Source organism: Mercenaria mercenaria, chromosome 12, assembly GCF_021730395.1.
Source record: "Mercenaria mercenaria strain notata chromosome 12, MADL_Memer_1, whole genome shotgun sequence".
Lineage (NCBI taxonomy): Eukaryota > Metazoa > Mollusca > Bivalvia > Venerida > Veneridae > Mercenaria > Mercenaria mercenaria.
The window spans coordinates 44,121,149-44,134,649 of record NC_069372.1 but is presented as its reverse complement, the minus strand read 5'-3'; the positions used below and the strand labels follow the sequence as shown (position 1 = coordinate 44,134,649).

At 37.2% G+C, this 13,501-nt stretch overlaps 1 protein-coding gene across 1 annotated transcript in view; it reads right to left on the bottom strand.

Moving 5' to 3' along the window:
* LOC123533310 (uncharacterized) overlaps positions 1–13,501 on the bottom strand; it is a 47,697-nt gene that overhangs the window by 6,099 nt on the left and 28,097 nt on the right. The window contains exons 14-17 of the mRNA XM_053519908.1: positions 11,504–12,816; positions 8,989–9,116; positions 5,570–6,944; positions 4,557–4,697 (exon numbers count right to left, since the gene is read on the bottom strand). Coding sequence (XP_053375883.1) covers positions 4,557–4,697; positions 5,570–6,944; positions 8,989–9,116; positions 11,504–12,816 — 2,957 coding nt within the window. The remainder of the gene's footprint in view (positions 1–4,556; positions 4,698–5,569; positions 6,945–8,988; positions 9,117–11,503; positions 12,817–13,501) is intronic.

Genomic DNA, 13,501 nt, shown 5'->3' with positions numbered 1-13,501 from the left:
CATTAAGTTCTCCCCCATGTTTACTAAAACTTCCCCACATTAAGTTCTCCCCCATGTTTACTAGTTCTCCCTCATGTTTACTAAAACTTCCCCACATTAAGTTCTCCCCCATGTTTACTAAAACTTCCCCACATTAAGTTCTCCCCATATTTACTAAAACTTCCCAACATTAAGTTCTCCCCCATGTTTACTAAAACTTCCCCACATTAAGTTCTCCCCATATTTACTAAAATTCCCCACATTAAGTTCTCCCCCATGTTTACTAAAACTTCCCCACATTAAGTTTTCCCCATATTTACTAAAATTCCCCACATTAAGTTCTCCCAATGTTTACTAAAAATTCCCCACATTAAGTTCTCTCCCATATTTACTAGAAATTCCCCACATTTATGTTCAGCTTAAGAAACTTATGATGTAACTGAATTCAAGGCTGTGAAATGATTTACATGTAGTTTTGTGCGAACAAAATTTCGTGGTTTTGCCCAAAATGCCTTTTCGTGGTTTTGCCCAAAATGCATATTTCATTGGGATATTAATTCTTGGATTTCAAAATTTTCCACTTGTAAAGATAAAACTATTTGATTTTAATTGTTTGTTGAGATTTAAGCACAAAATCAACTAATTTAAAAATTATCTCACCACAAATGTTTATGATTTCACATTCACTGAATTTCAGTAATTTTGTACAATTGAAAAACATCTTGCAAAAGTAAAATATATGGTTGAATAAAACACACAAGAAAGTTTCATGAAACATCTATAAAATAACAGGGAAAAGGATTCAAGATAAAGAAAATTCAAGGGACCAATATTTCCTCTTTGCATCCACATCTGATGTCTAAATAATAGTCAATACACTTCTATACCTTATAAAATATCTTAGTTTATACTAATTTTGGTTTCTTTTGGCTAAATTGTGGCTCTTCTGAATCATTCCTGAATCTGCTTCCTGGAAAACCCAGTACTGGACAGGTGCCACATGAGAAAGAGTGGTTGTATATCAGCAGAGCTCAAACTCATCATTTATGGGTTGAATCCCCATAAAATATTTTGATTTACACCAGTTTTGCTACAAAGCACAGGTTGAAAAAGCATACAAAAGCTTAATATGAGCCATGCCATGAGAAAACCAACATAGTGGCTTTGCGACCAGCATGGATCCAGACCAGCCTGCGCATCTGCGCAGTCTGGTCAGGATCCATGCTGTTCACTAACAGTTTCTCTTATTGCAACAGACTTTGAAAGCGAACAGCATGGATCTTGACCAGACTGTGCAGATGCGCAGGCTGGTCTGGATCCATGCTGGTCGCAAAGCCACTATGTTGGTTTTCTCATGGCGCGGCTCAATTATAATTTGGGTTTTGCTGCATCAAATACTTTAATATCAAGCAACTTAAAAGCAATACACAAACATTTAAGGCTAGTTAACGGCCATATAAAATCATATCAAGTCCAGTTGCGAGCTGTCATGCAACTAAAACCTCACATATTACCACAATGAGGCTAATTAAAAACCATACAAAATCATACTGAAGCTGGTCGTAAACTAAGTCAAGCAATTTAAACACCATACAAAATCATTTTGCGGCTAGCTGTACACTACATTAAGCAACTAAAACCCCAAAATTACTTAATATATATCGAAGCTATTTTAGAACTATGTCAAGCAATGGAGCACAATCCAATTCATCAGCAAAATTCTCCAAAAAATGCCTAAAATAGGAATAAAAGATACTGTAATTTGGCATCTACAATATACCCCGGTATATTTCAATCTCATTTTTGAAACTATTCTTTGCAACCATAACCAGGGTCACAGCTAATCTCTTGAAAATAAACCAAATAATTAAAACTTGAAATTTTTAGCAAACTTCAAAACAATAAAACATTAAAAATTTTATTTTATTAAAAAATTTTCAATAAGAACTCAATACTAAAATTTTCTTTTCTGTTATTAATGATTTCACTAAATTTATGAAACAACTGTCAAAGTCAGAACCTGAAAATGGTTGCAAATGTAATAGGGTAGGTAACTACATAACCGAGAACTATCCATTCTATGGAAGTAGAATACAGTTGATTAACGCAACAAAATGCCATTGCCTTTCAGATATCAACATTTTACAAAGAGCTATGCTTAAGGAATGAGTTTTAATACAATGCCTGTTTGCCAACTGTATTCAACTTAAGCAATATTGTGAAATCATTAAAATTTCATGACAGGATCCAAAATTTTTTTTTTCAATGCCAAAATTTGAATTTCATGAAGGAACAGTCATGTTTGTTAATAATTCCACAGTACATGTACAAACCCATGTAATTACCGTGTTATCCTCCTAAACCAACAAACATATGTGATCGTTAGAAAACAAATACTAAGTTTTTGTAATTAACAAAAGCTGTTGGAAAGACAGTACTTTACTATTCAATAATGTTTGCCAACAGAGAAGTGAAAATGACAGCAAACAGTTGAAGCAATTAGAAGTGTTGTGTGTGTAATGGGTGTGTGTGTGTTGAGGGGGTGGGGGCGGGGAGGCACACAGAAATATTTTTTTACATGTAAAACTTTTACCTGTAATTCTAAGTTGTAAAGGGGCATAATTTTGACAAAATAAACATACATTTCTTGATGCTATTATTTTGCTAAGTTTTCCTAGATTTTACTGATGATAAAAGCAACTGTAATAATGGAGATACAGTCAAACTGAGCTCTCCATAAATTTGAAAGCAACAGTGACATCAATGCTGGGGTGAGTACAAAAGCCCTCCTTATTCTTAAGCAGTAATCAAACTAAAAACAGTTTTGAGAATAACAGGCCTGGGATTCAGTCAAAAACCAAAAGTCTGAAAACTTTATTCCAAAGCCTGAAATCACTTTCTCTAATAGAGTTAGATAGGGAAATTCTAGCAGTCAAAAAGGTCAGAAATCAGGACAAGTCCTGAAAAAATCGCAGGCCTGGAAATAGGGGAAGTACTGGAATTTGTCCTGAAAAAAATCCCAGGCCTGGAGTAAGAGAAATACTGGAATTAGTCCTGAAGAAATCCATGGCCTGGAATAAGGGAAGTACTGGAATTAGAGAATGAACCAGGTACTAGTAAATCAGATTAAGAGATTAAATAAGGTCTAGAACCACAGATGAAACAGATGTTAGAATTTGGTGTTAGAACAGAGTTACAACTAGTTTTGATACAGGTTTGAAAGTCATAGATTATTAAACCACTTGTTCTCTACGTTGAGAAATCATGTAGATCAAGTCATGCTAGTCACGTGCTAAACAGAACTTTTGGCTACATGCATACGTATGTAATTATTTGTTAAGATTCCATCATAGATAACATGGTATATGCACACATATGCAACAACATATAACATTCTGTCATAGAAACCATGCAACATGCATGTTTATGCAACAACTGATTACATGCTTCATGCTACCAATGCAACAACTGATGACATTGGTTCACAGAAACTATGCCATATGCTACCTATGCAACAACTACCGGTAATAATATCTGGTCGCGGAAACTATGTCACTTGCATACTTATGCAACAATCATCACACAAGAATCTAGTTCTTTTACTTTCTACAAGCATGCAATCACTGTCACATTTTGGGACATGAATAATATTTTGTAAATAAAGAATTTAAAAACATTTCCAATTAAAACAAATGTTCACCAATGCATTTATCTTTGTTGCTTGGTGTTTTAAAACCGTTGTAAACATTAACAGCAAGATGAAAGTGCCTCATCATCAGAAAATAAAATTACAAAATAAGTCGCATAAAATATTCTAGTTACTGAAACTTTTAGGTAAGAATTTATTACGAAAAATTACTGCCTCATATGGCCTTTATAAAATTTTTTTAAAAAATCAGTATCCAGAAGTTATGTTTGTCAAGCTGAAAATTCGAAGTGCTGAGTTTTGTTTTACACAGAACTTCCCCTTTTACAGGAATTTTGGTGGATTATAGACTAAAGAATTTTTTGTCTCGTTTTGTTTGATCTAAGCTGTAGCAGTACATTTATATGGTGACATTCAGCTTTTAAAGATCTCAGAAGACCTTTCAGGCGTTATGTCAGGTTTGGAAAGACACAAGGGTAGAACCTGCAACCTTCCACATGCCAGCTGATTGGCATCCTCACACAAACACCCAATCAGGGCTTAAACACAGACAGGTGAAGGCTTATGATTCCAAGTCAGCCGCTGTGGCCTCTTTAACCCTTACCATGCTAAATTTCTCTTATGGACTGGTCCATTTTCCAATTTGGGCAGTACCATTTATCATTTAAGGGGTGTTTACTAAAAATTTACTGACTGAATAGCAAACAGTGCAGACCATGATCAGACTGCACGGATGTGCAGGCTGATCTTGGTCTGCACTGGTCGCAAAGGCAGAATCACTTGCCGCCAGCAGGCTAAGGGTTAAACTATAAGCTCATCATGATAATGGTTAGAGCTTTAACATCAAATCATATCAGGGCCCTATCGTTGATAAAATAATATAAATGTGTCCATTTTGCTTTAAACTAGATTGTAAACTTAAATCGCATACCTGCTTCTCTGTGCTGCCATCTTCAAGTGCACAATCACAGAACTTATCCTGTGGACATTGAGACGTAAGACCTTCCCGTCGACTATCATAGTTACCATTTACATTAAACTGGAAACCTTTGCCGGTTGAATGACTTCCAATCTAAAGTATGCAAAAATGAAATTTGTTAGTTAACTGGGTTAATGCCACTTTTCTGCAGAAATACAGTCCAACCTATGAAAAAGACCACATTTGATAAGAAGAATACTATATACCAAATTTTAAATGTAAATGAAAAGTTCTTGTGGTCAATATACCGAGTGTTACAAAAAACTGACATTTTATCCTGGTCAATATACCATGCGTTACAAGGAATTAACATCTTCTTGCAGTTACCAACACTTACAAGTAACCGACAATTTCTTGCAGTCAATGTACATGTACAAAGTAAAACAAGTAACTGACATTTTCTCCTGGTCAATATACCAAGACTTACAAGTAACTGACAACTTGCAGTCAATATATGAAGTCTTACTTGGACTCAGGTCTTGTTATATTTTTGTTCCTTTGGGATCCATTCCTTTCCATATATTATAAATTTGCAGCTGCTTTAATAAAAAAATAATCAAATCTCAAAGACCAAATAAAATTTTCATTCATGCAAATTTGAAATTCACGAAGTCATGTACCAACAAAACTGCTTTTTGACCCTATTAAACAAAATGTTTTCAAATTTACTGAATTCACAGTAAAACTGACCCCATGAATAAAACACTTGAATTTGTAGACCAGTCTCGAATCTCTAGCATCTGATTGGATAATTCAGACAAAAATCTTCAAACTGACCAATGACAAAACTGCAGCCTGGGACTGGTTTTTTCCTGGGAATACCAGTATTGGTCTCACTGCAGATGGCACAATCATATACCCTGCTTGACTAGAACCCCGAAAGTTTACCAGTTATTAAGTGCCAACTGTGAAAAGAAGTCAAAGACATGGGAGAAACTTATATAATTATGTTGTCAATAACTTACTTGGTAATATATGTTATCAATGCCGAAGGAATAGATGTTATAACCGATATTCCAGTATCTGTCCTCACCAATCTCCATGTTAAACTCTTCTTTTGGATCTACCTGACCTCGATTGATACTCCATGTCTGTTCTAGCGTATATGCAAACAAAACGTCTCGTGCATTTTTTATGCCTGCCATACAGGAGGCAAATGATACATCTGCACAGCCATATTCTCTGTATAATTTACTTAATCCATTACCCATGGCATACGTGGCAGCAATATTTGTTAGACGAGGTACATATGCTTTGATTTTTTCTTCAGTTATAACCTCTGCATCTCCGTTGGGTCCTGCACAGTCTCTTGTGTACTGTTCCATTCGTAATTTTGAATTACGCAGCTGACATTTATGAATATGCTGATAGAACTCATCGAACCAATCATCTGGAATTCCCATCCTATTAGTGTATGTTATCATTTTCGTCCAGTTAACAAAATCATTATAATATGCATTTCTGAAATCTATCGTTATCGCACCTGCAAACTGTGCAGCTATGCCTTCTGTTATGGACTGCCCAGATCCCCAGGAATCAGTACCAATTACAAGATACTTTTCAGCAACTCCTTCAGCAATAATGGCTTCAAGGAATGGTCTTGGATCCAATGCAATGAGCACAATCACACCGATACCTTCCGTTTCACCTATACGTCTAACCACTGGTCGTAATTCAGCCAATGTACTTGGATTATCAATTCCTTCTGCGGCACCGATGCAGGAGTATTTACCCTCATTAACAAGTGCTTGTAAGTTTTTGTATCCATTTATTCCATAGCTTTCCTTTGAGTAAACAACACCAACATATGTCCAGTCATTGAACTCCAAGATTTTTGCGATTACTTCCATTTGTAGGTTATCTGGTGGTACAGTACGTGCAAAGTACGGATAACGCCATTTATCGCTCAGGGCTGTGGATGAAGCTGAACCACTCATAAGCTGAATTTTAAGTGGAGCAGTTACTCTGTTGGCTGCCACTACGTATCTGGACGATTGTACCTGCACACCCATAACAGTGGTTGCATTAATCACGCTGCCTTGAGAATCAAATTCTGCGTTGCAGAGTGTTCCAGTTGTTAATATATTAAATACATCCTGATCTATTCTTAACTCATTGTTGCAATGATCCAGAATCAAAGGTCGCAGGTTAAATGGCTTGTTGGTGATCAAAGTTGAATATTGTAATGTGTAGACAACGGACAAAGCTTGTATGGTATGATACATATTCATTGCCCCGCATCTATATGCATCGTTACCTTGGTCATGGATTCTTGCTGGATAAATTAACGTAGCAGGATTAGGGTTGTTTCCACCGTTCAGATACTCTGGCAGCATATACCTAAAATTTATATTCAAAAATTAAAAATTTAAGCTGCAGACGTAAAAATTGTGAAAAAGCATGATGCCTGACCTGCGCATTCGGTCTCACTCAAGCAGTTCATGATTACAATAGATAGCATCGATAACCTGATCACAAATTCAACTAGAGTTGTCACAGGAGTGACGAATTATACCCCCACAATATGGCCTTGTCACAGAACAAAGCCTGCAATGTAAAAGCTGAACTTGCTTGACTTTGACCTACTGACCTCAAAATCAATAGAGGTTATCTGCTGGTCATGATCAACCTCCCTATGAAGTTTCAAGATCCTCGGCCCAAGCGTTCTAAAGTTATTGTCCAAAAAAGGTTTAAATAAGCAAGTTTACATCATGATAAAGACTTATGCGTGTTTTCAACCATTTATATTAAATACTTTTTGAGCTAGGTGCATCACAAGGTGAAAATGTGCATTTTTTACTATTTCAGGGGCCATAACTCTGAAAATAGGGGGCGGACCAAAATGAACAAGAGGACCATGATGGTCCTGAATTGCTCACCTGTCCCCAAGGGACCCAGTTTTGAACTGAGTATGATGTTGTTTTTTCTATTACTTGACATAGTGACCTAGTTTTTGAGCTCATGTCACCCAGTTTTGAACTTGACCTAGATATCATCACGATAAAACTTCTGATCAATTTTCATGAAGATCCATTGAACAATATGGCCTCTAGAGAGGTCACAAGGTTTTTCTATTATTTGACCTAATGACCTATTTTTTGAAAGCATGTGACCTGGTTTGAACTTGACCTAGATATCATCAAGTTGAACATTCTCACCAATTTTCATGAAGATCTCATGAAAAATATGGCCTCTAGAGAGGTCACAAAGTTTATCTATTATTTTACCTTATGACCTAGTTTTAGACTGCACGTGACCCAGTTTCAAATTTTATCTAGATATCATCAAGGTGAACATTCAGACCAATTTTCATGAAGATCCATTGAAAAATATGGCCTCTAGAGAGGTCAAAAGGTTTTTGTATTTTTAGATCTACTGAAAAAGTTTTTAAGCACAGTTGACCCAGTGTCGAATTTGACCTATACATCATTAAGGTGAACATTCTGACCAATTTTCATAAAGATCCATTCCAAAGTATGGCCTCTAGAGAGGTCACAAGGTTTTTCTATTTTTAGACCTACTGACCTAGTTTTTGACCACGATTGACCCAGTTTCAAACTTGACCTAGATATCATAAAGATGGACAATCAGACCAACTTTCATACAGATCCCATGAAAAATATGGCCTCTAGAGAGGTCACAAGTTTTTTTATTATTTGACCTACTGACCTAGTTTTTGAAGGCATGTGACCCAGTTTCAAACAGGACCTAGATATCATCAAGGTGAACATTCTGACCAATTTTCATGAAGATCATTTGAAATGTATAGACTTTAGAGAGGTCACAAGGATTTTCTAATTTTAGACCTACTGACCTAGTTTTGGAACGCACTTGACCCAGTTTCGAACCTGACCTAGCTATCATCAAGATGAATATTCAGACCAACTTTGATACAGATCCCATAAAAAATAAGGCCTCTAGAGAGGTCACAAGGTTTTTTTATTATTTGACCTACTGACCTAGTTTTTGATGGCATGTGACCCAGTTTCAAAGCTGACCTAGATATCATCAAGGTGAACATTCTGACTAACTTTCATGAAGATCCAATGAAAAATATGGTGGCACAAAAATATATATCCCTCTAAATAAAAGTGCTCTCTTAAAGTTAGGTGGCAAGATGACAATAATCTTGAAAAATTCCAAATATAGTATGTTCATTTTTTTACTAAACCAGGTGGAATTCTTTCCACACATCTTTCTTGTACAGGCAGATCATTTACACTGTATTGAATTGTAAATATATAGTCTACGCTATGATTCATAACTTATTATAAATGACATTGGCAAATTTCTAATTTGTCTCTTGACTTAGTGTCAACTGAACTTCTCAAAATGACAAGTGATGCCTGAAATGAAAGGACAGAAGCTGCAAATTAGAACAAACCTGCTAAGGAGGTTCCTGATGGTGGGACATTCTGTGCACGAGTCTACCCTCTCACAACTACCATCCCAGCTTGGCCTGTATGCTGGGCTTGTTATCGACAAGTCTCCAGCACTGCTGTATTTCGCAATCTGTTGAAAAAACAGTTTAACCTTACAAGAAAACCTAACAAAATATCTATCATTCTGTGATAATTGGTTCATTTTAATTTTAAGCTACACAAACCAAGTTCAAGATATATGGCAACACTCCCATCTTAATGGTAGAGGAAGACACTAGATATCCCTCAAGACAATATTTCAGGCTCAGGTGGCCGTCTCAGTAGAATCACTGACCTTCTAAATGGCTTCTCTATATGACAACTCTAAAATGGGTTCAAACCCATAGAAGCACAGAGCAAGTAATTTAATGACTGTGACCTTAATTACTTGGCTATAGAAGCTTCCTAAGTGGAGGTTCCCCACAGTTAAGTTTCCATCAGAAGAGGTTCCCTCAATGCAGGTTCTATCAGAGGAGATTTTATGACTGTTGGTTCCTTCAATGGAGGCTCCCTTAGTCAAGATTTCCTCAGTTAAGTCTCCACCAGAGGAGATTCCCTCAATGCGGGCTCTATTAGAGGAGATTTTATGACTGGAAATTTCTTCAATGTAGACTTCCTTAGCCAAGGTTCCTTCAGCTGAGTCTCCATCAGAGGAGACTCCCTCAATGAAGATTCTATCATGGAGGTGCCCTCAGAGGAGACTCCCATAGTGCAGATTCCCGAGTAGAGGTTTCCTCAGCTGTACCTAATATTATCATAAGCAACTTCTTTGTGAACAAAGTTACAAGGAAATACTACAAAATAGTTATATGGTAATATTAGGAGACCAAACAGACTGGGCATAAACTGAACTACTGATAAACAACATAATTGAAAGTGTCACCATAAAACATGAACAAGAGGGCCATGATGGCCCTATATCGCTCACCTGTTATCATTGCACTTAAGGACAAGTCTTCAAGGTCAAAAGATCATAACAGAAATCAATCAAAAGAATTATGAGAAAATATAGTTGAAATTTTCTTTAAGTAACTTTAAAAACAAGATTTGAAAACTTTTTGTAGAGGTCCACTAGGCAATGCTACATGTCAAATATCTAAGCTCTTCTGGTTTATTTTTAGAAAATTTTGAAGATTTTTCTATGTACAATCAAGTAACCCCATGGGGCAGGGTCAATTTGACCCCAGGGGTCATGATTTGAATAAACTTTGTAAAAGTCTACTAGGCAATGCTACATGTCAAATATCTAAGATCTAGGCCTTCTGGTTTATTTTTAGAATTTTTTTTAAAGATTTTCCTATGTAAAATCAAGTGACCCCTAGGGCGGAGTCAATTTAGACCCCGGGGGACAAGGTTTGAACAAATTTTGTAGAGGTCCACTAGGCAATGCTACATGTCAAATATCTAGTCTCTAGGCCTTCTAGTTTATTTTTAGAAAATTTTTGAAGAATTTCCTACGTAAAATCAAGTGACCCCTGGGGCGGGGTCAATTTTGACCCAGGGGGTCATGATATGAACAAATTTTGTAGAGGTCCACTAGGTAATGCTACATGTGAAATATCTAAGCTCTAGGCCTTCTGGTTTATTTTTAGAAAACTTTTGAAGATTTTCCTATGTAAAGTCAAGTGACTCCTAGGGCGGGGTCAATTTTGACCCCTGGGTCATAATTTGAACAACTTTAGTAGAGGTCCACTAGGCAATGCTACATGTGAAATATCTAAGCTCTAGGGCTTCTGGTTTTTGAGAAGAAGATTTTTTAAATATTTTCCTATGTAAAATCAAGTGACCCTGGGGCGGGGTCAATTTTGACCCCGGGGGCCATGATTTGAACAAATTTTGTAGAGGTCCACTAGGCAATGCTACATGTGAAATATCAAAGCTTTAGGCCTTCTGGTTTATTTTTAGAAATTTTTTGAAGATTTTCCTATGTAAAATCAAGTGACCCTGGGGCGGGGTCAATTTTGATCCCGGGGTCATGATTTGAACAATTTTAGTAGAGGTCCACTAGGCAATGCTACATGTCAAATATCTAAGCTCTAAGGCTTCTGGTTTTTGAGAAGAAGATTTTTTAAGATTTTCTTATGTAAAATCAAGTGACCCCTGGGGCGGGGTCAATTTTGACCCCGGGGTCATGATTTGAACAAACTTGGTAGAGGTCCACTAGGCAATGCTTCACACCAAATATCTAAGCTCTAGGGCTTCTGGTTTTTGAGAAGAAGATTTTTAAAGTTTTTCCTTTCAGTTGCCATGGCAACCAGTGTTCTGCACGGAATTCAATTCTTTGAACAATTTTGAAAGGGGACCATCCAAGACATCCCTGTGAAGTTTCACCAAAATTGGCCTGTTGGTTTAGGAGGAGATGTTGTTTAAAGGAAAGTGTGGACGGACGGACGGACGGACGGACGCCGGACGGTGAGCGATCACAATACCTCACCCTGAGCACTTTGTGCTCAGGTGAGCTAAAAAGGCCATACTTACGGGATTATATGTGTATCCAAGGACATTTGAGGAGTCAATAGAGTAGAGGACGTAGCCTTTATTTCCATCGTTGCGATCTGAGAAGCTGAACTGTTGACCAGACAGGTCAACGAAACTGGACTGCTTCATTTTCTCAAACACAAATTCACGTCGCTTCTCACGATTCTTGAAAGCCTCGCAGACAGTGGTATAATCATCACCACATTCCTCTCTCAAAGCAAGGTCAAGGCCATATGCTGCCGAATATACAGCATTGATAACATGGATGAGTGACGTGTCCTGCTTGTACCTCCTGGATGTGACAATATTCTTGGGTGTCGCCGAGCACCTACCAGGATACTTGGTATCAGGGATGGTGAGGTAACAGTTCTGGATCTCCTCATAGTATTCCGGGAACCAAGGATTCTCTGGATAGTTCGCAGGTGTTTTGGTTGATAAATATTCATCAAAATCGCGAATATCAACCACATCTAAGTCAACAGTGACAGAGCTTAGAGCGATATCTTCAACCCCTTCAATAGCTTCAGGATTATTCGCCCAGGTTTCAGATCCAATAAATCTGAATTTACCATGAGCATCTGGATTACGTCTAATAGCCTGAAGAAGCTCATTGATATATGTAATGTCAGCGAAGACAATAACAGTATTAGCAACTGGCTTTTTTAGCAAGGCGAGAACAACATCATTAGCATTTTCCACTGTGACTGAACTTTGTGGCAAGAATGATACTGTCTGTGCGATACAGACTTTATTATCACTTGCAAGTGTGTTGAATACATTGGCGGCCTGTTCTCCGTAATTGTCTGCAGAATGGACTACTTGTACGTATCTGATGTCATAGTTGCTTAAGAATTTGATCATTCCCATTGCTTGCCTGTCGTCTGCTGGTACCGTTCGTAAGAAGTACGGGTAGCTATCTTGGTCTAGTAAAGTAATACTAGAAGAACCGTAACTGATTTGAGGTATTTTCAAGGTTTTCAGCAGTCTCGCCAAATAAATTGACCTGTCACTGGAATATGTGGCGATATAAGCTTCTATGCTGTCAGGATCAATTACATTTCCATCTCTCTGAAGGACAGATAACCCACTGTGAATGTTAGATACAAGGTAGCCTCCCTTGACAGCACTCTCACATGCATCTAAACCGATACCACCCAGTTTCACATTTTTCAAAACATTAGCAAATTGCCCAGATTTATCGTTAACTTTGTCAATGGCAAAGTGGAAAGCTTCTAGGAGCTGGAAGCCATTTATGGTCTTAATGTCACCGCAGGAGAAGGGTGTCAGGTCAGCTTCATGTACGTCAAATATGCCTGAAATTACAGCAGTGGTTATAATAAATATTAAGCTAGTTTCACAGTACCTTTTGTTTCATATTTTATCAAGTTTAAAGCCATTTTTCCAAAGAATTTCCCATCCATGCTGTGGTAACTAAGCCTAACCTTTCTTACCAAATCACTGACCAATTCTCTGCATGAAACTGACAATTTTCATATATGTTTTTAGTGTCTTAAAGAATGATTAATTATAATCATTAAAGCCTTAACCCAGATTTTAACCAGAAACATAGAGGGTGGAGGTTTTTTGACATTCTTTTATTTTGATTTTGCTTGGTTACATAACACTGATACAATCATAAGACATTATCTAGATTCTAGCTTTTGATTATGGAAAAGCCCCGCCAGGCATTATTTCTGGCATAAGCGGGCACCTTGGTAGAATAAATGACCTTCCATAAACCACCTGGATGACCTCCTCAAATGAAAGAGTTCTACATCCTAAGTAAGGTTTCAAACCTGCAATGGTGATGGGCAAGCTATCTGAAGTCAGTTTCTTTTAACCATTTCACCCCTCACTAATTTTGTATCTCGAATATGATGCATTGCAATTTTGCATAGCTATGAAAGTCAGGAAAAGCTTTATGTCTTCTAACACATTACAACACTTTTAAGTTGACATCACTTCAAGAACAGGAGAATTTGCTTGAATGACTTGGTC